Source organism: Lepisosteus oculatus, chromosome 3, assembly GCF_040954835.1.
Source record: "Lepisosteus oculatus isolate fLepOcu1 chromosome 3, fLepOcu1.hap2, whole genome shotgun sequence".
Lineage (NCBI taxonomy): Eukaryota > Metazoa > Chordata > Actinopteri > Semionotiformes > Lepisosteidae > Lepisosteus > Lepisosteus oculatus.
This window is the reverse complement of record NC_090698.1, coordinates 12,315,455-12,342,529: the sequence shown is the minus strand read 5'-3', so window position 1 is coordinate 12,342,529 and position 27,075 is coordinate 12,315,455. Positions and strand designations below refer to the sequence as shown.

At 53.4% G+C, this 27,075-nt stretch overlaps 1 protein-coding gene across 2 annotated transcripts in view; it reads left to right on the top strand.

The window, feature by feature from the left end:
• arrb2a (arrestin, beta 2a) overlaps nt 1-27,073 on the top strand; it is a 36,250-nt gene extending 9,177 nt beyond the window's left edge. The window contains exons 2-15 of one of the 2 annotated variants that reach the window (XM_069186848.1): nt 6,494-6,524; nt 8,480-8,540; nt 9,981-10,025; nt 10,155-10,351; nt 14,541-14,600; nt 14,733-14,800; nt 15,377-15,512; nt 17,569-17,653; nt 18,938-19,010; nt 20,337-20,474; nt 20,833-20,916; nt 22,132-22,208; nt 22,680-22,734; nt 23,442-27,073. In XM_069186848.1, the coding sequence (XP_069042949.1) occupies nt 6,494-6,524; nt 8,480-8,540; nt 9,981-10,025; nt 10,155-10,351; nt 14,541-14,600; nt 14,733-14,800; nt 15,377-15,512; nt 17,569-17,653; nt 18,938-19,010; nt 20,337-20,474; nt 20,833-20,916; nt 22,132-22,208; nt 22,680-22,734; nt 23,442-23,538 (1,207 nt within the window). In that variant the 3' untranslated portion in view covers nt 23,539-27,073. Of the gene's footprint in view, nt 1-6,493; nt 6,525-8,479; nt 8,541-9,980; nt 10,026-10,154; nt 10,352-14,540; nt 14,601-14,732; nt 14,801-15,376; nt 15,513-17,568; nt 17,654-18,937; nt 19,011-20,336; nt 20,475-20,832; nt 20,917-22,131; nt 22,209-22,679; nt 22,735-23,438 lie in introns of both variants that reach the window. The other variant, XM_069186847.1, reaches the window with a different exon arrangement.
• Nucleotides 27,074-27,075: the final 2 nt, after the last annotated feature.

The following is a 27,075-nucleotide window of genomic DNA, read 5'->3' as shown; positions in this document are numbered from 1 at the left end:
TCCGCAGCCCGGAGGGTCAAGGTCACGGGCACCTGGGCGTCCATCGCCGTGGCCCTCCACGCCCGATGGGTTTCCCTCGGGGCCCTGTCGATCCTCGAATAGTGGCTGAACCTTCCCCCGGTCTAGTGGCCTGGTGGACACGGAAACCATATGGCCGCGCTGGCGGAGAGGTGCAGCGGAAAGCTGGCGATGAGGAAGTGCGATTGTTCTCCAGCAGGCAGGAAACCCACCCCCCTGCTCCGAGAGACACTACACAGTCAGCGCCTCCCGTCTCCCCTCCCTCCTCCTTTTCCTCTGAAGGTTCAGAGGTGATCTTTCTGCCCCCCCGCCTTCCTCTCCGTGTCCTGCAGGAGAGCGTCCCGGGACGGCAGAGCCAGCGGCCCGGCAGGCTTCTCCGTCTGGAGCTCCCGCTGAGGTTATGCTCCCCTCCTGTCTGCAGGCAGCGGGAACGATTGTCCCCAGTGGCTCCTTGAGTGGACGCAGCTGTGGACAGGAGAGGCTGGAGAAGAGATGGGATCCAGGGGGAGAGAGAGAGGGGAACGGTTCCCAGAGATGTTTTCCATCCCAGGGACTGCAGCTCCCAGGGAGGTCGGCAGAGCACAGTGTCATCCTGTCATTTCCTGACGCAGACAAGGAAGACGGGGAGAGCAGATGACTGATGGGACAGCAGATGGCTGCCTCTCCCCCAACACAGTTACCAGTCTGACACACCTGGGGGTGCCAGGCCCCGTTCGGGGTCACATCACTGTTCTGTGATTTGGTCTTTGGAGGTGGGGGGGGCCCTGATTATCTTCTGACCTGCTGTCTTGATGCCTTCATTGAAACAGTTCAGTGATGAGGAAGTCGGGTCATTTGCGGCTGTAGGTCTTAATCTGTCGTGGATTGACAGAGGCATGCAAAACCTGCAGGCCCCTCCTGCACTGGTGCACCTCATCGCAGGCAAATCGTATTCAAATCACCACTGACTGTCAAAGGCATGCTGGCTGGTTTAACTGGAGGCTCTAAAGTCTGTCCAGGATGAAGCCTATTCTCTTCCTGTGTTTCCAGGCTGTTTTTTTTTTTTTACCAGGAAGCATCATCTGGTTAAAGAATAGAAGATCCTGAATTCTGGTGCTACAGTACTGCGCACTGCTCCAGCGAACACTCGGCGCTTTTATGTTTTTAATATTTATTTGCCACTCGACAGATTTTTAGGCAAACAGGCTTCTTCTTGAATTGTGCTCTACAGTGTTGCTCAACAGTGTGACGAAGGCTCTTTCCTGCTGGGGGAAGGAAAAAGAGTCCCGAGTCTAGATTTCTGCATACCATAAGGGAGCTTTAGAACATGAACTCGCGTTCTCTGTCCCCCATTCGTTCATCTGTCACGGTGCAGAAGGTACGAACCTCGTAGCTGCCGATCTGGACCTGCGGCGCAGGTTGGCGTCTGGGCCGAGTCGTGATCAGTGGACCAGGAGGGGAAGGGTTAACGCCGGTTTACTGACTGTTCAAAGTGGGCGAGACGGGTTTCCTGTTTCCCCCCTGTGTGGGGCCGCTGTCTCTTGGCAGAATCTTGCTTGCGTTGGTCATTATGTTTATCATCCTTTATCCTAACTGCCTACTTTTCAAAAGCGCCTCGCTCTCTCCGACCCCCTCCACCTTCCACCCCCCCCCCCAGTTTCGTAGTTTCTGCTGCGCTCTCTCTCTGGATATCCGCCATCAGCCCACAAGAGAGGAAGTCCCTCTCTGTGGATAGCCAGTCAGCAGGAAGCGGGGGTCATGTGACCAGCCCTTGTGGTTGAAGTGTCAAACATGGGGAAGCCTGATGCAGACTGAGCTGCCCCGCCGCAGAGGGCTGCGAGCTCTGCAAGCTCTGTTGAGCCAGGTGTGGCAGAGTCTCGGTACATGCTTACCCTGGCTTGCTGCAGCAGAGGAACGGCTCAGGCTCCTGCGCAGGTCGCGCTGATGGGCAGATGAAGGATCCCACCTGCAGCAAGTACACCTGACTTAGCCTCATTCGTCCGGGCCGGAGCTGATCCCTTTAAGCTGTGTAGAATGAACATCTGATTAGTGAACACTCCTGACGGAGCAAAGGGAGTATGGAGTGTGAGCATCATGGCAGTGAAATGCACTTGTGCGCCACTCTGCTGAGCTGGGGCGCCAGTGGGAGCCTGGTCTCAGGGCCACGACCTGTCCCTGTGCTTTTCCCCTGTCCTTGCTCGGGAGACCAGCTTCTCCTCCGGCTCCTGTGTTTAGCCTTTCAAGGGCTGCATTGATCTGCCAGCCTCGGCAATTCGTTAGCGGGTGACATCAGATCGGCGCGTATGGCGGATTGATCCCTCGCCACGCCTCTCTCCGGCTCAGCTGGTGCTCTGTTCAGAGGTCACGAGATCATCAGAGGTCATGACCCAGCAGGCCTGCGTGAGAATGGCGGGGGAAAAGAATCGAGTCCCACCAGGCCGCTCGGATGAGGGATCGGACCGGGTCGTGCTGCTCGCTCTTCCCCCAGGTGCCGAAGTGTGAGGGTTTATATCTGCCTCTCGCTGGCAGACGGGGGCGCTAGCAGCACTGGTACAGCTCTGTACAGAGCCACCGCCCCTGAGAGGCCGGTGCTGATTTCTCCCTCTGCTGCACACTCGTGCGTGTGGTAACGCTGGAGCCCCCTGCTGGCTTGGGGCTCACCCTGTGTGTGTTCCCTGTGTGCTGTGTGCTGTATGGTGTGTAAAAGAAGGCTTTGTGTACGTGCCCTAGCTGCTCTGATACTTACTGTATTTTTTGCACTTTGTCCTGTTGCCATAGCAATCCTGGGAAATCTGCTGGCTGCCAGGGCAACAGAATGAAATCCTTTTGCGTTCCTGTGTGTGTATGCGCACACAGCTTTGTGTGTCCTCTCGTGTGTGTGTGTGCGTGCGTGCGCACGGACAGCTTTGCGTGTCCTTGTGAGTGTGTGCGTACGTGTGAGTGCGCGCGCAGTTTTGTGTCTGTGTGTGTGTAGTTGAGTGCACACTGCGTATTTTGCTTTATCTGCCAGTTTAATAGATTCTAGCAGAGATTATTATCACCAGATCTGCTGCTACTCAGTCTCTGTATCATCGCTCTTCCTGACCGCACCAGTGTGCCGAACCCGGGTCGAGTCCACCCTGCGAGCCTTCCCCTCTGGTCTGTGCTGGCTATTCATGTCCGCTGGCCTCTCCGGCTGTGTGTGCACCTCTGGTTGAGATTTCTCTGCGTCGATGTGTGCGATTGGTGTCTGCAGTGAGCGTGCAGCTCTGGCTGTAGCCCTTAGGATAGTTGTAGATCATGAAATATTAATCAGACCTATTCATTAGAGACTGGGAGGCCAAGATGACTGATTAATTGGGCTTTAATCTTTAATCAGCTGAGCCCTGTGCTGTATTAACAGCTGAGAATGAGAGAGAAAGAGACCGACAGAGAGAAAAGGAGTGGAGAGAGAAACAGACAGATAGCGAGAAACGGTACGTTCAGCCTCTCGCTTTTGTGCTCCATCATTGCAGTGCATTCTGGGCTCTGCAGTGCATGAAGCCCCTGCTTGTTACTGATGGGCGTGCGGGCTGGGCAGGGTGCTTTATAACATCCTCCGCGGTGAGCAGGAACACTCCCAAGCACACGGACCTATTAGCCAGGAAGGATAGAAGAAAGGTGCCAGACCCATGTCATGTGATCAGTAGTATCTTAACGATCTAAGAATTCCATCTGTTCCTTTCTTACAGTTATGAATTGGGAGTGGATCCACACCCCGGCTACTCTTTTGTAAAGAAGTGCATCCTGTTTTCCATCGTGTATGCTCCTTAAACACGATCAAGTCCAGTTATGAGTTTGAAGGCCTAAATCAAGTCTCCACTTGATCTCCTCTGCTCAAGACTTAAAGAGCCTCAGTTCCCTCGGGGCTGGTGTCTGTGATTGAGAGCCCCGGCAGTAAAGATGAGTTTTGAGTTTAACTTACACAAGCCGTGCAGAGGAAACTTAACCGTTTTCATGAGCAGTAAGCAACATTTGCTTGCTTGTGATGGCAGTGTTAACATGGTCCAACCCCCCCCGGATTATTGGATTATGGTATAGTCCCATTTGCTCTTGAATAGGAGCCAGGCCGTACAAAGGTCAGTACCACCTTACTTGGGGAGGGGGGTACAGACCCATTCAGGAATGTGAAGGCTCTTCAAGGCCACTGCCTCACACATTGCCTGTCTGTTTATTGCCTCGACTCGAAGTGGCTCATAACTGCAAGGTCGTGATGTGCGTCACTGTGTTCTCCAGCATGCTCGCCTGTCTGTCTTGAGGTCTCCCCATTCTGTTATCGGCAGAAGGGGATGGCGAACAGAAGAAGGAAGGAGAGGAATGGGAGGGGAAAGTGGGGCTTCTGTATAGAAGTCAAAAGACAGCGGGTACTTAGAGTGGGCTTTTAAACCAGCTGGTGGCTTCTGGAAATCTAGCCCTCGTCTGTCCGCCAGCTGCGCAGCGCGAGTCTGTCCGCCCGCTGGTTTCCTGCGCCCGCTGCGCAGCGCGAGTCCATCCGCCCGATCCCCTGGATTCCTGCGCCCGCTGCGCAGGGCGAGTCCGCCCGCTGGTTTCCTGCGCCCGCTGCGCAGCGCGAGTCCATCCGCCCGATCCGCTGGATTCCTGCGCCCGCTGCGCAGGGCGAGTCCGCCCGCTGGTTTCCTGCGCCCGCTGCGCAGCGCGAGTCCATCCGCCCGATCCGCTGGATTCCTGCGCCCGCTGCGCAGGGCGAGTCCGCCCGCTGGTTTCCTGCGCCCGCTGCGCAAACTCTATTTGATATAGCACCTTTAACTGTGGCTTCTCAAAGCGCTTTACAGAAAAAACAGGAACAACAGCAATTAAAAATAAACAATTAAAAAGCACCATTTCAGTGAGAGGGGTGAGCCTGTTTAGTCGAGCAAAGCAGATCTGAATTCATTTTTCGAGCCTTGATATAATTCACAACAGTCTTAACGGATTTTAAATTGTCAGGCATTTTCTTGACGGCAAAGGTCTCGCTGTGGATGTTGCTATGCATCCATTCATTTCTGGAGCAACCTCTCTAATTCGTGCAACTAAACTCAGATGCATTTTATCTAGTCGATGCCATCCTCTTTGATAAATTCATTCAGAAGCTGAAACGTGCTCTCCTGTAGTTCCTATTGTTAGTGGTTTACAGAACAGAAAGTCCTTATTGGACGTACCCACAAACTCGTATGTAACGTAAACGTGCAAATTGGCCAAATCAACGACATTTACAGACTCATCTAATTGCGGTGAAAAGCATCTGCTCATCTTACAGTGCTCTGTCAGCGTACTTTTGATACTCATCTGGAGTATCAATAATTCTCTGAGTGACTGTCTTTCAGAGGGGGCAGCAGGTCGAACTGTTTAGCAGCCTTTTCTCCACACATAATACGTGTCAGCTCTTTTGCCAATAAGTAAATAAGGTTCTTCAGAACTAGTGGGGCTTACCTGCTTTATCAATCCGCAAGCTTGCATTTTTACCCGTTTCCATTTCAGGAGTTGTCTCAGAAGTTAAAAGAAGTTTTTATTTCATGCGCATGGGAGCGAAACACAAGAGACGCTTGGTGTATTTTTCTCAAATAATCTAGAACAGTTCTTAAATATTTTTCTGTTATCTATCATGCTTTCCTGTGCTCACAAGATTGCCAGCGTTCCTAGTACGCATTTCTATGCTTTCCTGTGTTTACAAACATTGACATTGTTCCAAAATCACGCACATTCTCCTACCTATTTGCTGGAGATCCGTTTTTTTAAATACAATTGGTCCCTTGCGTTCGTAGAACACATTCATATACTATGGTATAGAATTACCTAGTAGCCCTTGTGTCCACTGAAGTATTAGCTCGTGCTGTATCATAGTACGTAAGCTGCGTATTCGACACGTATTAAAATAGAAAATATGAAAACCCATCCTGATTTTTCAGTGCACACAACAAAGTTCCAGGGTCATGTGGCGTACCACCTGGCGGCGCTCCATGTACCATGAGTGGTACGTGTACCATAATTTGAGAACCACTGTTCTAGAAGCTTTGGGCCTCAGGGAATGTTCTAGAAGCTTTGGGCCCGATTGGAGCATCTCATGCCTCAATGTCTGCACTGAGTAAATTTCCATTTTCAGCTAAACAGAAAAGTGTCAGTTCTAGTTTCATTGGGAAAAAAAACTCTGAGGGTAATTTTGAGCAACTCCTTTGCATGATTAAAAAGCGTTAATGAAGAAACTAACTGAGACTGTAATTATTTTTCATTTTGAAGGGAAATACAAGATAGATACCCCATATAATATATAATTGCACCATGCAGTTTTAATCCTCACGTTCCTTGAAATAAACCAGGGTATCGGCTTCAGCAACATGGCTGAACAGGTTGTTCTGCACTCCTACCACCGTTTGTGTAAAGTGCCTCCTGCTCTCAGTACTACATGCACATCCAATAAGAACACAGGATTTCGGTCTCAGAATCCCTCCTTCTTATCCCATCTCTCTCTTTTCTCTTCCAGAGTCTTCAAGAAGTCCAGCCCCAACTGCAAGGTACAAAACGTCTTTTTTCATTTTCATTCTTTTTCATTTGTGTGTGTGTGGTGTTTTGTGTTCTTGTCTTGATTCAGGCCAAGGCAGGGCACTGTGGGAAAGGTGAACGGCATCATTTGTTTCTTGTGAGCAGCAGTTTTATGGACAGAGCTGGTCTGAATGAATGTAGTGCCTGAGCTGCTGTCTGTGGACTGCATTAATTTAATCAGTTTAATTCGTGCAGTTGTGAACCAGGATTACCTTCATCTTCATCATTGCTGTTTAGCCAATGCATTAACTTTTTGCCCTGGATGTGTTTGTAAGTGCCTAGGTGTGTGTCTGGTGTAACTGTGCGTGTGTCTGCGCACATACAGTAAGTGTGTAATAATTAATTTGCCTTACACTTATGTGGCACTTTTCTGGACACTGCACTCACAGTGCTCTGCAGGCAATGGACACTCCCCTCCACCACTACTAATATGCAGCCCCCACTGGCTGATGTGAAAGTGGGTGAAAACCATAGTGGACCAGTACCTGCACCACACATCAGCTAGCAGTAGGGGGGAGAATAGAGTGATGAAGTCAGTTCATAGTTGGGGATTATTAGGAGATCATCTGGTGTACCTGTGCGTGCCTGTATATGCACACCTAGGCACATGTGTGCCGTGTCTGTGTGTGCGCACCTAGGTGCGCGTGCCGTGTCTGTGTGTGCGCACCGAGGTGCGCGTGCCGTGTCTGTGTGTGCGCACCGAGGCGCCTGTGCCCTGTGTCTGTGTGTGCACCTAGGTGCGCGTGCCGTGTCTGCGTGTGCGCACCGAGGCGCCTGTGCCCTGTGTCTGTGTGTGCGCACCGAGACGCCTGTGCCCTGTGTCTGTGTGTGCGCACCGAGGCGCCTGTGCCCTGTGTCTGTGTGTGCGCACCGAGGCGCCTGTGCCCTGTGTCTGTGTGTGCGCACCGAGGCGCCTGTGCCCTGTGTCTGTGTGTGTGCACCGAGGCGCCTGTGCCCTGTGTCTGTGTGTGGATTGTAGGCGCGTGCAACAGTCCTCTGTAAACACCAAGCCCCTGTCGAGAGTGGAAATTACTACTTGTGTGGCACGAGATGGAATCCTTTCTGATTACTTGTAAAATGCAAAAACCAATCCATAGATGGGGATGTATTGAGCATGCTGTTGTTCTTGTGCGTGCTGAAAGGGTTACTGTGGAGATGCCAGTATCCCAAAGGACAGATCTGGAGCTCCACTGGGAGTCCTCTCTCCCTCCCTGTCTCTCTATTGTTCCAGTCAGGCAGCTCTCTGTTCACTTCCTCCTCAAACGGCTACACCAGCTCAGCAGCTTGCTCTTTCAGGACAGTCTCTCCCTTTTCCTCCAGCTCTCTGCTTCTTTTTTGCCGCCTTTGCTCTTCTGCATGCGTCTCTCTGTTCCGATCTGTCTATTTGCTCCCCATCTGTCTTGCTGTCCTCTCTCTCTCCTGTCCTCCTTCATTGCTGTCTTGACCTAGTCTCTTTCTGCTGTCTTCTCCTGTTTTCCTGGCCTCCCAGTTTCTTTCTCCTAGTCTATCTCCTGTTCACTCCCAGTCCTTCTCTTCCAATCTCTCTCCCTTGCTGTTGACATCAATGGAGGGGGCTCTGAGCGTGGAAGATGTCTTCTGTGAAGTTCCCCCTCCTGGGACGAGGGTCTTCAAGAAGGGAGTGGAGCGTCTTGGGGTCAGTCTGTTGTGGGTGTTTGTGACAGGGAGCCCATGGTAGCAGACAGCGCAGGGGAGGTAAGGGGAGGGGGCGAGTCTGTGTAGGTTTCGGACTGGATGTCAGGGGACAGGAGAGACCGCTCAGCGCCGTGTTCTGACATGGGGCCAGAACTGCAGGTTTGCAGCAAGACATGATCAGGGTGTGATGTGATGTGATCTGGTGACGTCTGATTTATGTTAACCGTGGTCTGAGACATCTGGGTAAGAGCTTCGCCTCTCTTTTGCCTTCCAGCTCACAGTGTACCTGGGGAAGAGAGACTTTGTCGACCATCTGGACCATGTGGACCCTGTGGGTGAGTCTGGGGGCGGTAGTGACTGGTAATGACTGGTATGCATCACTGGGGCATTTCCTGACCATCTGAGACTCCCGCAGTTGCACGTTGCTAGCAGGCCATCCTGGGCACTGAAACACCTCAGAGCTCATGTTTCTTGTCATCACCTGGTATAAACAAGAGCCACAGGACCAAAGTGAAGTGCATTTAAAACCAAGCACAGGAGGCCCTCCTTTACACAAAGGATGGCGGGAGTGTGGAACAAGCTGCTCAGGCTTGTGCCTGAAGCGGATATCCTGACTTCTCTGAAGAAACGGCTGGATGAGATCCTGGCATTATTTACTTACTATCCACCACATGGGCTGGATGGCACGGACAGCCTCCTGTCGTTCGTAACTGTTCTGATGTTCTTAGAAGATCGCATTTAACTCGTGTTAGTGCAACTCAGGTGGCTGGGCTTTCTGCAGTGAGACCGGGTGCTGATTAAGAATCTAAAGAGTCCTGGGCCTTGGCTGTTCTCCTCTGCGGATGTGTAATGCTGATTGCTTGTAAAGGCACTATATAAAGCATCCTTTTTTCTCAACTGGAGAAGGCGCTTAAGGGGTGAACACTGGGGCTGAATTTCCTAACATCAGAACCTCTCTTGGCTTCGCACAGGCTGTCCCCAGCAGGGGGGCATCTTGTCAGATGTCTTGTAGGATACCTGAGCCTCCACTGGTCCCTGGCATGCTCTCTTGCTATTGTTCAAACGTGCCCCGTTTCCCTGAGTTTGAAGCTGCACAGAAGAGCTTGTCACACCTTGTTTTCCTGGCATGCACAAAGTCAGGCTGGCCCTGATTTTGCAGCGTGGGGGCAGCGGTTTCTGTAGTGACTGGCACCCAGGAGAGCCGCTGTCCCACTAGGCTCCGAGCTCCTCCTGTCGAGATGTGTAGCTCTGTGCGTGGAGGTGTTACAGCACCTCAGCAGGCTTCTCTTTTATTCCCTGCTGTAGACAGCTCTGACTTCCGACTCCATACAGGATCAGGGCCTGGGAACTCTGTGGCTGTCTGTCCGCAGACGAGGGATAGGAACTCTCTGTGCCTGTACACGTATCAATGATCCTTCTTGAACAGGCCAGAACGCTGAGCATAATGTATCACCTTGCATCTCACAACTGGCAGCCCACTGAAGCTCAGCAGGAGTGAGCCTGGTCAGTACTTGGATGGGAGACTTCCTGGGAAAGCTAAGGTTTCTAATGGAAGTGGTGTTGAGGCCAGCAGGGGGCGCTCACCCTGAGGTCTGTGTGGGTCCTAATGCCCCTGTATAGTGACGGGGACAGGTCCTGACTCCAACGGTTATTAAAAATCCCAGAGCATTTCTTGAAAAGAGTAGGGTGTCAGTAGTAGTAGTTAATTTTAAATGTGCTCAGATTTGGTCACGGTTTCTTGCTCTCACTAATTTTTCCTTTCTCTCCCTGTCTAGATGGAGTCCTCCTGATTGATCCAGACTACCTTAAAGACAGAAAAGGTAAATCTGAAAAAAAAATCTGCTTTCATTCCATAGTGCTATACGTTCGTGTTTGAACTGTACAGTTGGACATGTTGCTCTGTTTTGCCTCTATCCTTTCTCCTCTCACCCCCACCTCTTCTCTCCCAGTGTTTGTGACTCTGACGTGTGCGTTCCGCTATGGCCGTGAGGATCTGGATGTGCTGGGGTTGTCATTCAGGAAGGACCTGTACATCTCCACCTTCCAGGCCTACCCGCCACAGCCCGAGGAGCGCCGGCCACTCAGCCGCCTGCAGGAGAGGCTCCTCAAGAAGCTTGGCCAGCACGCACACCCCTTCTACTTCACTGTAAGACACTGTACTGTAACACCGGTCCAGCACGCACACCCCTTCTACTTCACTGTAAGACACTGTACTGTAACACCGGTCCAGCACGCACACCCCTTCTACTTCACTGTAAGACACTGTACTGTAACACCGGTCCAGCACGCACACCCCTTCTACTTCACTGTAAGACACTGTACTGTAACACCGCTCCAGCACGCACACCCCTTCTACTGCACTGTAAGACACTGTACTGTAACACCGCTCCAGCACGCACACCCCTTCTACTGCACTGTAAGACACTGTACTGTAACAGGGGTCCAGCACGCACACCCCTTCTACCGCACTGTAAGACACTGTACTGTAACACCGGTCCAGCACGCACACCCCTTCTACTGCACTGTAAGACACTGTACTGTAACACCGGTCCAGCACGCACACCCCTTCTACTTCACTGTAAGACACTGTACTGTAACAGGGGTCCAGCACGCACACCCCTTCTACTGCACTGTAAGACCCTGTACTGTAACAGGTGTCCAGCACGCACACCCCTTCTACTGCACTGTAAGACACTGTACTGTAACAGGGGTCCAGCACGCACACCCCTTCTACTGCACTGTAAGACACTGTACTGTAACACCGGTCCAGCACGCACACCCCTTCTACTTCACTGTAAGACACTGTACTGTAACAGGGGTCCAGCACGCACACCCCTTCTACTGCACTGTAAGACACTGTACTGTAACAGGGGTCCAGCACGCACACCCCTTCTACTGCACTGTAAGACACTGTACTGTAACACCGGTCCAGCACGCACACCCCTTCTACTTCACTGTAAGACACTGTACTGTAACAGGGGTCCAGCACGCACACCCCTTCTACCGCACTGTAAGACACTGTACTGTAACACCGGTCCAGCACGCACACCCCTTCTACTGCACTGTAAGACACTGTACTGTAACACCGGTCCAGCACGCACACCCCTTCTACTTCACTGTAAGACACTGTACTGTAACAGGGGTCCAGCACGCACACCCCTTCTACTGCACTGTAAGACACTGTACTGTAACACCGGTCCAGCACGCACACCCCTTCTACTTCACTGTAAGACACTGTACTGTAACAGGGGTCCGGCACGCACACCCCTTCTACTGCACCGTAAGACACTACTGTAACACCGGTCCAGCACGCACACCCCTTCTACTTCACTGTAAGACACTGTACTGTAACAGGGGTCCAGCACGCACACCCCTTCTACTGCACTGTAAGACACTGTACTGTAACACCGGTCCAGCACGCACACCCCTTCTACTTCACTGTAAGACACTGTACTGTAACAGGGGTCCGGCACGCACACCCCTTCTACTGCACCGTAAGACACTACTGTAACACCGGTCCAGCACGCACACCCCTTCTACCGCACTGTAAGACACTGTACTGTAACACCGGTCCAGCACGCACACCCCTTCTACTGCACTGTAAGACACTGTACTGTAACACCGGTCCAGCACGCACACCCCTTCTACCGCACTGTAAGACACTGTACTGTAACACCGGTCCAGCACGCACACCCCTTCTACTGCACTGTAAGACACTGTACTGTAACAGGGGTCCAGCACGCACACCCCTTCTACCGCACTGTAAGACACTGTACTGTAACACCGGTCCACCACGCACACCCCTTCTACTGCACTGTAAGACACTGTACTGTAACACCGGTCCAGCACGCACACCCCTTCTACTGCACTGTAAGACACTGTACTGTAACACCGGTCCAGCACGCACACCCCTTCTACCGCACTGTAAGACACTGTACTGTAACACCGGTCCAGCACGCACACCCCTTCTACTGCACTGTAAGACACTGTACTGTAACACCGGTCCAGCACGCACACCCCTTCTACCGCACTGTAAGACACTGTACTGTAACAGGGGTCCAGCACGCACACCCCTTCTACCGCACTGTAAGACACTGTACTGTAACACCGGTCCAGCACGCACACCCCTTCTACCGCACTGTAAGACACTGTACTGTAACACCGGTCCAGCACGCACACCCCTTCTACTGCACTGTAAGACACTGTACTGTAACACCGGTCCAGCACGCACACCCCTTCTACCGCACTGTAAGACACTGTACTGTAACACCGGTCCAGCACGCACACCCCTTCTACCGCACTGTAAGACACTGTACTGTAACAGGGGTCCAGCACGCACACCCCTTCTACCGCACTGTAAGACACTGTACTGTAACACCGGTCCAGCACGCACACCCCTTCTACCGCACTGTAAGACACTGTACTGTAACACCGGTCCAGCACGCACACCCCTTCTACTGCACTGTAAGACACTGTACTGTAACAGGTGTCCAGCACGCACACCCCTTCTACTTCACTGTAAGACACTGTACTGTAACACCGGTCCAGCACGCACACCCCTTCTACTGCACTGTAAGACACTGTACTGTAACACCGGTCCAGCACGCACACCCCTTCTACCGCACTGTAAGACACTGTACTGTAACACCTGTCCAGCACGCACACCCCTTCTACTGCACTGTAAGACACTGTACTGTAACACCGGTCCAGCACGCACACCCCTTCTACTGCACTGTAAGACACTGTACTGTAACACCGGTCCAGCACGCACACCCCTTCTACTGCACTGTAAGACACTGTACTGTAACAGGGGTCCAGCACGCACACCCATTCTACTGCACTGTAAGACACTGTACTGTAACACCGGTCCAGCACGCACACCCCTTTTACTTCACTTTAAGACACTGTACTGTAACACCGGTCCAGCACGCACACCCCTTCTACTGCACTGTAAGACACTGTACTGTAACAGGGGTCCAGCACGCACACCCCTTCTACCGCACTGTAAGACACTGTACTGTAACACCGGTCCACCACGCACACCCCTTCTACTGCACTGTAAGACACTGTACTGTAACACCGGTCCAGCACGCACACCCCTTCTACTGCACTGTAAGACACTGTACTGTAACACCGGTCCAGCACGCACACCCCTTCTACTGCACTGTAAGACACTGTACTGTAACACCGGTCCAGCACGCACACCCCTTCTACTGCACTGTAAGACACTGTACTGTAACAGGGGTCCGGCACGCACACCCCTTCTACTGCACTGTAAGACACTGTACTGTAACAGGGGTCCGGCACGCACACCCCTTCTACCGCACTGTAAGACACTGTACTGTAACAGGGGTCCGGCACGCACACCCCTTCTACCGCACTGTAAGACACTGTACTGTAACACCGGTCCAGCACGCACACCCCTTCTACTGCACTGTAAGACACTGTACTGTAACACCGGTCCAGCACGCACACCCCTTCTACCGCACTGTAAGACACTGTACTGTAACACCGGTCCAGCACGCACACCCCTTCTACCGCACTGTAAGACACTGTACTGTAACAGGGGTCCAGCACGCACACCCCTTCTACTTCACTGTAAGACACTGTACTGTAACACCGGTCCAGCACGCACACCCCTTTTACTTCACTTTAAGACACTGTACTGTAACACCGGTCCAGCACGCACACCCCTTCTACCGCACTGTAAGACACTGTACTGTAACACCGGTCCAGCACGCACACCCCTTCTACCGCACTGTAAGACACTGTACTGTAACACCGGTCCAGCACGCACACCCCTTCTACTTCACTGTAAGACACTGTACTGTAACACTGGTCCAGCACGCACACCCCTTCTACCGCACTGTAAGACACTGTACTGTAACACCGGTCCAGCACGCACACCCCTTCTACTGCACTGTAAGACACTGTACTGTAACACCGGTCCAGCACGCACACATAAGTGGTTCCTGTTATCAGTTTTAAATTACACTTGTAACTCCTTATCGTGTTTCACTGTTTAAAAGTCCACTGGGTTAATGTGAAGGATTTGTAATACTGGTATCACAAATGTTTAAATCTAAAGCATTTCTGAGTGTAGGACTTGCCTTTAAGCAATAAAATATATCTGTTCACTCTCTCGTAAGCTGATTCCCGATTTCTAAAAATGGTTTTAACAGAATTTAACAGTGTGGGTCTGCTGTTCTCTGTGATGGACTAGGTCATTGCTTACCGTTGGCCAGGAGTTTTCTTAGAGTTTTGGAATTGTGGGACAGTGTGTGGGAGCCAGGTTGTCATCTTGTGGTTGGTTACTCTTCTTTGATTTTTTACAGATCCCTCAGAATTTGCCCTGTTCAGTCACCTTGCAGCCTGGACCAGAGGACACTGGCAAGGTGAGGCACTGGCATGTGGGCAGGCAGTATTAAGCAGGCGGTAGTTAGAGAGGTTTGCCTGTATTACAGAAGGCACGCCTTATTCCAGGGATTCCCTCTTTCAATTCTGTCCTTCTGTTGGTCTGTCCACAGGCCTGTGGGGTGGACTTCGAGATCAGAGCCTTTTGTGCCAAATCTGTGGAAGAGAAGATTCATAAGAGGTGTGTGCACGTGTGTCTCTGTCTCCCAGCTGCAGCTGCAGCATGCATCCGAGAATCCGAGGGTCCAGTGTTACAGGTCTCCACGGGTCCAAATATTTCAATAACCCAGAACCAGCCATTCCTTTCCCCCAGTGTGCAGCTGCACGGCGGATTGTCAGACTGAAGGTTTTCTGTCAAGTCTAAAAGAAACCCACAGTTGTCCATCTCCTGCTCACATTTCTCAAAACTCCCGACTTCCCAGTTCACCTGATCCAGTCCTTCCTCAGTCTGTCTGTGCTGCGGCCCCGACAGTTCCCACACTGGTCGGCTGATTTCCTGCTGGATTCTGTTTCACCTCCTTCGTACGCCGGTCCGATCAGGAGCCCCACACAGACTCCCACACAGCTCTGCTTTGTTCTCTCGGACTGCCGAGTCGGAATTAAACCAGCAGACTCCTGACAGCCAGCCCTTCTGGGTTTTGGGTCACACGTGGGATCTCTACTCTGCGCAGATGGGCATGCCTCTGGCGTGTGTGTGCAGTGTCAGAGTCTCTTGGAGAAGAGTGCAGATTTTTCACCGCCTACCTGTGTTCCCCAGGAACTCTGTGCGGCTGGTGATCCGCAAGGTGCAGTACGCCCCGGAGAAGCCCGGCCCACAGCCCATGGTGGAAACCACACGAAGCTTCCTCATGTCGGACCGCTCGCTGCACCTGGAAGCCTCCCTGGACAAGGAGGTACAGCACACCTTCTCCCCCTCCCACACACGCCCAGTCCCGCGCCTCCTCCCCCTCCCACACACGCCCAGTCCCGCGCCTCCTCCCCCTCCCACACACGCCCAGTCCCGCGCCTCCTCCCCCTCCCACACACGCCCAGTCCCGCGCCTCCTCCCCCTCCCACACACGCCCAGTCCCGCGCCTCCTCCCCCTCCCACACACGCCCAGTCCCGCGCCTCCTCCCCCTCCCACACACGCCCAGTCCCGCGCCTCCTCCCCCTCCCACACACGCCCAGTCCCGCGCCTCCTCCCCCTCCCACACACGCCCAGTCCCGCGCCTCCTCCCACACACGCCCAGTCCCGCGCCTCCTCCCCCACACGCCCAGTCCCGCGCCACCTCCCCCTCCCACACACGCCCAGTCCCGCGCCACCTCCCCCTCCCACACACGCCCAGTCCCGCGCCTCCTCCCCCTCCCACACACGCCCAGTCCCGCGCCTCCTCCCCCTCCCACACACGCCCAGTCCCGCGCCTCCTCCCCCTCCCACACACGCCCAGTCCCGCGCCTCCTCCCCCTCCCCCTCCCACACACGCCCAGTCCCGCGCCTCCTCCCCCTCCCCCTCCCACACACGCCCAGTCCCGCGCCTCCTCCCCCTCCCACACACGCCCAGTCCCGCGCCTCCTCCCCCTCCCACACACGCCCAGTCCCGCGCCTCCTCCCCCTCCCACACACGCCCAGTCCCGCGCCTCCTCCCCCTCCCACACACGCCCAGTCCCGCGCCTCCTCCCCCTCCCCCTCCCACACACGCCCAGTCCCGCGCCTCCTCCCCCTCCCACACACGCCCAGTCCCGCGCCTCCTCCCACACACGCCCAGTCCCGCGCCTCCTCCCCCTCCCACACACGCCCAGTCCCGCGCCTCCTCCCCCTCCCACACACGCCCAGTCCCGCGCCTCCTCCCCCACACGCCCAGTCCCGCGCCTCCTCCCCCTCCCACACACGCCCAGTCCCGCGCCACCTCCCCCTCCCACACACGCCCAGTCCCGTGCCTCCTCCCCCTCCCCCTCCCACACACGCCCAGTCCCGCGCCTCCTCCCCCTCCCACACACGCCCAGTCCCGCGCCTCCTCCCCCTCCCCCACACGCCCAGTCCCGCGCCTCCTCCCCCTCCCACACACGCCCAGTCCCGCGCCTCCTCCCACACACGCCCAGTCCCGCGCCTCCTCCCACACACGCCCAGTCCCGCGCCTCCTCCCCCTCCCACACACGCCCAGTCCCGCGCCTCCTCCCACACACGCCCAGTCCCGCGCCTCCTCCCACACACGCCCAGTCCCGCGCCTCCTCCCACACACGCCCAGTCCCGCGCCTCCTCCCCCACACGCCCAGTCCCGCGCCTCCTCCCCCTCCCACACACGCCCAGTCCCGCGCCACCTCCCCCTCCCACACACGCCCAGTCCCGCGCCTCCTCCCCCTCCCCCTCCCACACACGCCCAGTCCCGCGCCTCCTCCCCCTCCCACACACGCCCAGTCCCGCGCCTCCTCCCCCTCCCACACACGCCCAGTCCCGCGCCTCCTCCCCCTCCCCCTCCCACACACGCCCAGTCCCGCGCCTCCTCCCCCTCCCACACACGCCCAGTCCCGCGCCTCCACCCCCTCCCACACACGCCCAGTCCCGCGCCTCCTCCCCCTCCCACACACGCCCAGTGCCGCGCCTCCTCCCCCTCCCACACACGCCCAGTCCCGCGCCTCCTCCCCCTCCCACACACGCCCAGTCCCGCGCCTCCTCCCCCTCCCACACACGCCCAGTCCCGCGCCTCCTCCCACACACGCCCAGTCCCGCGCCTCCTCCCACACACGCCCAGTCCCGCGCCTCCTCCCACACACGCCCAGTCCCGCGCCTCCTCCCCCTCCCACTCCCACACACGCCCAGTCCCGTGCTCCCTCCTAATCTGTTCACACTCTGGGCTGGCGAGCCCTGGACACTACAGAACAGAAAGGTGCTGTGCTCTCTGGGGCGGGGGATGCCTGTTCCCCCTGGGCAGAGCTGTCTCAGGCCTCACAGGCTTCCTCCCTCTCTCCAGCTGTACTACCACGGCGAACCCATCAGTGTCAACGTCCACGTCACCAACAACTCCACCAAGACTGTGAAGAAGGTGAAGATCTCCGGTGAGTGGGCCCCGACCCCCTGTGTTCAGTGCTGTATCCAGCCACTCCCGATTAATAAAAACCCACAGTGGGTGAACCTGCCCAGGCGTGAAACACACAAGCATGCTTATGTCAGGGTACATACGTGAAAACTGTGTGGCACTGCATTTGAAACTGAGAGCTGGAGGCACTACGCAAATGGTGGTGGGAGCGTGGAACAAGCTGCCCAGCTGTGCTGTTGAGGTCAGAACCCTGGCTTTCTTGAAGCAGCTGGATGTGACCATTGGAGAAATTTTTCCCCGATTCTGAGGAATGCGCCTCAGAAGTTAACTTTTTATTTCATGCGCATGGGAGCAAAAACACAGAGATGCTCTGTGTGTTTTTCTCAGAGTAAACAGGAACAGTCCTTAAATATTTTTATCTATCATGGCTCCCTGGGCTGACAAGATTGGCAGTTATCCAAAATCACGCACATCTTCCTACTTCCCTATTTGCTAAAGATATCTTCTTTTGATGCAATTGGTTAGTTAGGGTCCGTAGTACACGTTCCTATATAACAGTATAGAATTAGATAGTAGCCCTTGTGACCAGCATTCTTCCAATCCAGTTCAAACCAGTTCTGAATGTCCACCTTATAAAATATTGCAGCTTCAGCAGAAAAAGTGTGTACAAAGTTCACAGAGACCCTCTCAACAAGACTCTGGAATCAGTTCACTACTAAACGAGTTGGAGGGGATGAATGGCCTCCTCTTTTTTGTAACTTCTCATATTCTTATGTTCTTGAAAGGCTGAAGAACCTTCCACACAAAAATAGTCACAGTCAATGACCATTTCCCTTGATTTAATGAAAATACCTGATGATAGTCATCTGTAGTCATCAATATTTGGAGAAAAAATCAGTCAAGGACTTGCCTTGAAAAAGGATTATGTCTTCTTCCCCTGGCTTTGCATTTTGGTACATGAATTGCTGTGCTCATTCAGCCTTTTCTAGTAGTGTGTTCAGGCCTGGTGCCACTCTTCCTGCTAGAGGAACTGATCACTCAGTGCCCAGGCACATGCACAGCGCACTGTAATAGAAACCCGTCCTCACCCATCCCTGTGTTAGGAAACAGCCATGTGTGTCTGCAGTTCTTCTGCACAAAACTGTATTGTAGTGTCTGTGCTTGTGTGAGTTGTGGTGTGTGTGTTTTATGTAATGGCGAGGGGTATATGTGTTGTGTGCTGGGTGTGTAATGGTGTGCAGTATGAGTGTTGTGGACTGTAGCTCTGTATGTGTAACCCTGTGTTGTTCCTTTCTCCTCACAGTGCGGCAGTATGCTGATATCTGTCTGTTTAGCACTGCCCAGTATAAGTGTCCTGTGGCTCAGGTCGAGGCTGAGTGAGTACCCTTCTCTCCATCCCTCCCTTCCCTGCTGTCTCTGTATTCCTGCTCTCTTTCTCTCTGTACACCATCTCTTATTCTCCACCATCTCCTGCCTATCGCCCTCTGTTCCCTCATCAAATCCTCAAATCCATCCTGTCCTATCTATTTCCCCCTTTGAGATTTTTTTTTTGTTATTTGCAAGAAGAGAGGTTATTCATTAATTGAAGTAAAAAAACTACATATCGTACAGTCAGTTTCGCTACTAGCAAGCCAGACTGAGAGATTCTGCCATGCCCCCTGAAGATTAGCCCTCCAGCTTGCCCATGTCATTTTTATGACATCACAGCCCTTACCTCTGGCCCTCCCACTGACTCCAGCCCAGCCAATCAACTCCTCCCTTGCTCTTTATCCCCTCCCTCTGCCCCAGCGGGACTCTGCCTGGTCCTAGCCCCGCCCTGCTGTGATGTCACAGACAGTGTTCTCTCTCAGTGCTGCAGGTTACTGATGTGGTGCTCTTCTCCAGCGACACCTATAGCAAGTCTGTGAGCTTGGTGCTCTCCCGGTAAGTACCGGCATCCCACATACTGTGTGCTGAGTTCACTACTCACTTGCTGATTGTAGGCATCCGTTCTATCTGTACATCTGCAGACCATTCTCTGATCCCCCCGTATACCGTCTTTTCTTTTCCTGTGCCAAATCTCCGAGCTCACTGCTTACTTGTTAAGTGGAGGCATTCCAGTGCTATCCACTGTAACCCCAAATACAAGACCCAGAGACCCCCACACCCATTTCACTACGTCATCCCCTCTATGCCCCAGCCTCCTGAGTTATGTGTCATTCAGCTGCTGAACTTGAGGAGCTGCAGGACTCAGCACTCTTTCCTCCTACAGCAGATCTCCCTCTCTTTAGAGCAGGTATACCCATCTCAAGTGTAAAATTCACCCCCAAAAAACTGCAGTAACCTTTAAGAGAAGGGCGGCTGATTTCTCTCAAGAATTCAGAATGGGCATTTTGTCTTTGGGCTGAACTCATTTCAGTCTTTTCTGGCCAGTGTTTGGGCGGTGGCTCCCGGGCCTGTCTTCACAGCACTTGCAGATGGTTGTCTGTGATGGTGGTGCTGTTGAAGGTGAAGTTCCTTACACTCCCTGCAGTATGTCCCCCAGGTCTGGCCAGCTCACCTTCATCATGTGGGCTCCTGTTCCCAGAGGGGCTTGTGCTTCCATATGTTCAGGGAGGCACTCGTTTTAAAGCGTCAAGGGCTGCAGGAGTCAGTCAGCAGGTGTCTGAGCCCAGGTGCTGGGGGGGTGGATTTCACAGCTCTGTCTCTCCCTGTCTCCACAGTGACCAGGTGTCACCCAGCTCAACGTTCTGCAAGGTATACACCCTGACGCCCACGCTCAACAACAACCGAGAGAAGCGCGGCCTGGCGCTGGACGGCAAGCTGAAGCATGAGGACACCAACCTGGCCTCCAGCACCATGTGGGTCACAGGCCGTTTGACAGGGAGCAGGGCAGGGTCTGGGGAAGGATGGGAGCTGTAGGCGGTGCTGGAGTGAGGAGAATGGATTCTGGGAAATGATGGGGGCTGTAGGTAGTACTGGAGTGAGAAGGACAGGGTCTAGGGAATGATGGGGGCTGTAGGCAGTGCTGGAGTGAGGAGAATGGAGTCTGGGGAATGATGGGGGCTGTAGGTAGTACTGGAGTGAGAAGAATGGAGTCTGGGGAATGATGGGGGCTGTAGGTAGTGCTGGAGTGAGAACGACTGGGCATAGGGAATTATGGGAGCTGTAGGCAGTGCTGAGGAGGCCCTCTGTAATTTCCTCTTTCTGTTATTTCAGAGTGAAAGAGCCTGCTAACAAGGAAGTGCTGGGTATCCTGGTGTCCTACCGGGTGAAGGTCAAGCTGGTGGTGTCACGTGGAGGGTAAGGGTCTGGTGTTGGCTCATGTCACGAAGAGGGCAGGGCTTGCTAGGGCTTTCACATTTTAATGCCTTACATTAATTGTCCATGCTGTGACAGTTTTTGTTTTTGTGAAGTCTGAATGCCCTGTTGAGGAACGTCTGCTGATGGAGAAATCGATGCCGTCACCATATTCCTCTTGCTGATCTCACACACGGTTTACCTACAGCTCGAGGGCACACGTACAGTGCTCATGTGTGCTTTACCCACAGCTTGAGGGCACACATACAGTGCTCATGTGTGCTTTGTCGATAGCTGGAGGGTGCAGAGTGAGTAGTTCCTCTGAGGAGGTCATAGCTGTGCTCGTTCCTGGAGAGTTCTGGCTTTTGTCTTGCCCGAGCTAACAGGGGCAGGTGACCTCTTGTAGTGGTCACATCTTGAAGTTTAGAATTACCTGAGTTCAGGAATGTATACGTTAATCACCATCCTTAACTGGCTGGGTCCATTGATATAGCGCTTGAGGTCTGAGCTTTAGTGGTTGTGAGAGTGTAGCCTGCCTGCCTCAGGCTGGCTGAGAACTTCGCCAGACCTCCCTGCCTCAGAATGACTAGACTGGCACAGCCTATCCTGTCACCACTCTTCTCTTGGCACTGTGTCTGTGTCCTTGATTCAGTGCCTTTTAATTTGTTCTCTGTTTCAATTCTGCCCTCTTGGTCATCTGTCTGTCTGACCCAGGTTTCTCAGTGGGATGTTCGTGAGGTAAAGTGAGCCACTCTCTTTGTGGAGTACATCTTTTTCATTAGTTAGGTTGTGTTTTTTGTAGTGTGTGAAGTTGAGATGAGTGCTGCAATACAGATCCTGGAATAAAAATGGATACAAGAAGAGATCCCAACTTTGGACCCCATTGTAATTGGAGCCCACTGTGGGGCTCCTGGGTTAATTATAGTACCCCATTGTAATTGAAGAGGACAGGGGAGCTCCTGTGTTACCAAAGGGGACCTTGGGGTCCCAGTATTAATTGTGAGGTCCCAGTGGTATTGAAGGGGACTATGTGGCTCATGTGTTAATTGTAGGGCCCCGGTGGTATCAACTGGGACTGTGGGACCCCGGTGCTAAATGGGGGGCCTTGGTGGAATCGACAGGGACTGTGGGCACACGGGACTGTGATCACAGGGCTACATTTGGCAGCTGCAGTACCGCAGGTCCTGACACCTCTCTGTGTGTGTTCCTCTATCTCAGAGACGTATCAGTGGAGCTGCCCTTTGTCCTAATGCACCCCAAGCCTTCTGATCAGCCTTCCTCCCGGCCGCAATCAGGTAAGACTCACTTTTTACCTTTGTACCTTGATGGTGCTCCTTACATCTGGAATGAATTTGGGGATGGTCCTCCAACACCTTGTGGAATGGGGTTGGGGCTCTGGGATTGGACAGCTTGGAAGAAGTTTATTTCCAGGTTTTGAATTTTTCTGTGCAAGGAGGGATGAAATCTTCACCACCAATGACCCTTGTCTTTCTTTCTTGTGTCTAAGCAGGGAAGATCTCAGTTCTTTTTGTTTTCATCCTCGCTTATTACCTCTGATATTTATTGGCTACCAAAGCACTTAGTCTATGCCATTATTGTGCTAATTTTAGACTCAAACTCTCAAGTTTCCTAAAAATCTACAAACTGTCATCATATAAAGAAAGGCTAATATATGGTTCCCTATTAGAACCTGACAGCGTAAAACACTTTTTTACATGAAAGGGCACTGTATAAATATTCCCCGATTGTTTTTTTCTTTTCCACAGCTATTCCAGAAACCGATGCTCCAGTGGACACCAACCTGATAGAGTTTGAGACAAAGTGAGAATCGCTGTCCTGTCTGTCTGCTCCCCGCTGTGTGATCCGCTGTCCTGTCTTTCTGCTCCCCGCTGTCCTGTCTGTCGGCTCCCAGCTGTCCTGCCTGTCTACTCCCCGCCGTGTGATCTTCTGTCCTGCCTGTCTGCTCCCCACTGTCCTGTCTGTCTGCTCCCCGCCGTGTGATCCGTTGTCCTGTCTGTCTGCTCCCCGCCATGTGATCTGCTGTCCTGCCTGTCTGCTCCCTGCTGTCCTGTCTGTCTGCTCCCCGCCGTGTGATCCGCTGTCCTGTCTGTCTGCTCCCCGCCGTGTGATCCGCTGTCCTGTCTGTCTGCTCCCCGCCGTGTGATCTGCTGTCCTGCCTGTCTGCTCCCTGCTGTCCTGTCTGTCTGCTCCCCGCCGTGTGATCCGCTGTCCTGTCTGTCTGCTCCTCGCTGTGTGATCCGCTGTCCTGTCTGTCTGCTCCTCGCTGTGTGATCCGCTGTCCTGTCTGTCTGCTCTCCCCTCTACCTTCCAGTTGCCCTTGTGTTGTGATCCGCCGCCTCTGTCTGTCCTCCTGCCACTCTTTCCCACCGTTTCTTCTGCTGCAAGTATGTCTTCCTGTCTTGCTGCCTCTCTGTCTCCCTGTCTGTCCTGTAGTCTTTTTTCTGCAGCCCATATGGCGGCCAGTGGTTCTGCCCTAAAACCTCCCACCCTCTCTCTCCCTGCAGCAGCTTCTCTCAGGATGACGACTTTGTGTTCGAGGACTTCGCCCGCCTAAGGCTCAAAGGCATGAAAGATGACAAAGACGAGGACGACCACTTCTGCTGAGGCCCCTCCCCCTGGGGGGCATAGCCAACAAGTCACTGGCCAATGGGAATCGGGGGCGTGGTTTTTTTGGGAGGGAGGGTGAGAGGAGTGGTCACAGCACAGGCCCCTCCTCTCCGTTCTCCTCCTCTCCCTCTCTCTGGTCACCAGGCTCTCTTCAACACAGCAGCAGGTCTCTACAGTTGCGCCAGAGATCCTGCACTTTCTGTGTCGGGCTCTACTGCAGCGAGAGGGGGGTGGAGGGGGAGGGGTGGGGGGGCAGCAAGAAGGCATGGGTATGAGGGGGTGGGTTGGGAGGGGGGTAAAGAAAGATAAAACATCAGCAACACAAAGACCGAAAACATGGTTTCATCCGTCTTTTTGTACATTCATGTGTCAGGTGTAACTTTTTAGAATGTTTATATTCTAGACTAATGATGACTCATCAGAGAGACGAAGAAACAGAACAGGAACAACAGAGGACAAGCATTTTGCTATTACACACGGGTGAATGTCAGAGTTAATATATATTTTTATTTTATTTTTATTATGTTTTGTTTTAGGAATTTGCCGAGTCAGAATACTTAGGGGAGCCAGCTGTGCTAAAACAAGGCTGCTGTTAAAGGCTGTTTTTCTTGTGCGAGAGGAAACGACTTCTGCCCCCAGAATCGAAAGGGGCTCCGGTGATGGGACTCGCCCTCACTGGGATGGGTTTCTAGCTGGAGGGGTGAAGGAGAGTCATCGCTTCCATGGATGGGCCTTGTGGAGAAATTCAGCGCACTGCAGGTGAAACCTGCCCAGTGCTGAAACACACAAGCACGCTTATTTCAGGGCACATATGTGAAAACTGTGTGGAGGTGCAATTAGAACCAAGAAAAGGACGCACTTCTGTACACAAAGGGTGGTGGGAGTGTGGAACAAGCAGTCCTGCCATAGTATTGAAGCTGATACCCTGGTTTCTTTCAAGAAACATCTGGGATCAAACAAACTAGATGGCTCCTCTCACTTGTTACCCTTATTGTGTTTTTATCCGGACAAATGTTCCTGGACTTGCCCAACCCAACGGGCCACGCTGAGGCCTGATGGGAAGCTGTACCGTGGTGCTCCTCTGCTCGTGAGTTTTCGAAACGGTTGCTGATTATTCCTTGTCTTTAAAACTCCAGCCTGCTCGCCCCGGTCATGAGTCACAGCGTAGCAATCATGCGTTGTAATTGGCGGTGTGGGCCGAGGGTGAACCCATGAAGAGTCGTCCAGGTCGTTTGGTAGTTGCTAATTGAGGAAATCCACAGAGTTGACTTTTTCAGTCCCTTTGAGGATTTTGAATCCTCAAGGGGATTGGAAAATTTTAAAATTCTGCTTTTGTCGAATTCTCTTGGAGAGGCGACCTCCAGCTCGCTCCAAGCAAATACCGGAGACAGAGCAGGCCGAGCTGTGGCAAAACTGCCGTCGGTTTTGCGTCAAAGCCCCGGCTTTTTTAAGTTTTGCCCTTACTGCACTTTGCTCCGTTCCTCTCAAGTTTATTTTTGTGAAACATCTGGGTTCTGGGGCTTGATGGAAAGTTTACAGGAGATTGCAGGCTAGGCTGTGGTCCAGCAGCGCCTTCTGCTCCCCAGAAGCAACAGTGTGTCCTCTGAAAGGATGGGGCAGGGAGTGGGGGAGGAGCTGGGAGGGAGGGGTGTTCCATTCAGAAAGATGGCCGAGAGAGATCCTTCACCCCCCCTGCATGGTGTATTGGTTTTGGTGTCTTGCGTTTGAGCCATGCCCTTTCCCCAGGTGGAGTTCGGAGTGAGTGGGGACCCATTCACACTTGTGAGGTGGGCGGCAGCTCTGGCGTGGGTGGGAGTGTGTCCCGGTGAGAGATTACCATGCTGGTTCAAGCAGGGAAGAGTTGTGGTGCAGTGAGCAAGCCAGACAACTGGGACAGCACCCCTTACTCAGGATAGCGTCTTCTCCTGCTGTGGCACAGTGTTTCCTGTCCCCATGCTGAGGCATCGGTTTTGGAAACAGCAGCCCCACCTTCAGGTCCACTAGCATTATTTCCAACAGTAGCCGAATTTGTTTTCTTCGTCATTGCTCAATCCTGGTCCTGACCCTACCCGGTCTGCAACCTTCAAAGGCCTCCAACCTTAGCTTCCTACAGCCATCTACGGGTACAGGTTCTGCACCATACCGAGTTTCTGTACAGCGATCACGTCTCACTGTTTTTTGTGACGTTCCATGGTGACTTCTGAGTCGCAGTGGCGTTGCCTGTGTCCACGGGCTGCCAGCTCGCCCCCGCATGCCCAAGCAACAGTCTGTGTTTTTCAGCAGAAGGCAGGTGTAGCACCGTCTGCTCGAGGAGGACAGCGTTACTGTTGTTTCTATTTCGGAAGCCTTTCGTCATGCTTGTGCAAAACTCTCAATTCCAGCACGAAGGAGGGAGCAGCGAAGGCCGTCCTGTCCATTTTGTAGCCCGTCTCGTGGTTCAGTTTTTGTGAAATACTGGCGTATGTAGAGGTTTTGATGTTTGTGCATTTAACATGGATCACAGCGGAGGGGGTGGCAGAGGTGTGGCGCAGACTGGCAGGGGAGGCAGAAGTGTGGTGCTGTGTCGGTGATTGTGGCACAGGCTGGCAGGGGAGGCAGAAGTGTGGTGCTGTGTCAGTGATTGTAGTACAGACTGCCAGGAGGAGGCAGCTGTGTCAGTGATTGTGGCGCAGACTCACAGGGGAGGCAGCTGTGTCAGTGATTGTGGCGCAGACTCACAGGGGAGGCAGCTGTGTGGTGCTGTGTCAGTGATTGTGGCGCAGACTGGCAGGAGGAGGCAGCTGTGTGGTGCTGTGTCAGCGAGTGTAGCACAGACTGGCAGGGGGTGTCAGCAGTGTGGCACAGACTGGCAGGGGGGAGAAAGTGACAGAGGAGCAGCTCCAAGCAGGGTGTGGTCTGGCCAATGAAAAACAGGCGACTGTCTGAGGTCAGGCCAAGGGGGCCTTCTCCTGAGCAGCCTGTGTTGGCATCCGAGCTGGATTCAGCACAAGACCTCACGTTTTCACCCCCTGAGCTTAGGATTTGACTTGACGCTGGACAAAGGAAGGGAGGGGCTGTAAGTCAGGTGTTTTCACTGACTTACACCCCCCCACACACACAGATGATGGGTTCTGCTGCTGAAGACCGCAGTGAGAGGTTCTGAAAGTAAACACAGTAGTTAAGCCCTGGCCCTGCTGGGTTCATTACAGAGTGCTTTAAATAGAGTTAGTGAATGAATGTGGGTCCACTTGCACTGATCACCTGAACTACTGATCCAGTTGGCTCACGTGGAGGCTCAGCTGGAGTGACCTAGAAGACCCTGTTGCTTTCCGGGTTCAGGGCTGCCGATCGCCTAGGCTTTTAGGCAGTAGCGCCAACCTGTGCCCGTTTGGAACCGCGACCTCACCACATTGTAGTCAGGCCATCGTTAACGTGGAGCCTCTGTGTGACCAAACCCAGTACGCCAGCATCCAGCAGAAACTGCATACTTGTGCAACTTTGTAAGTGTAAAAATAACAATAAAAAATCACCCTGCTATAATCAAAGAAGACAATT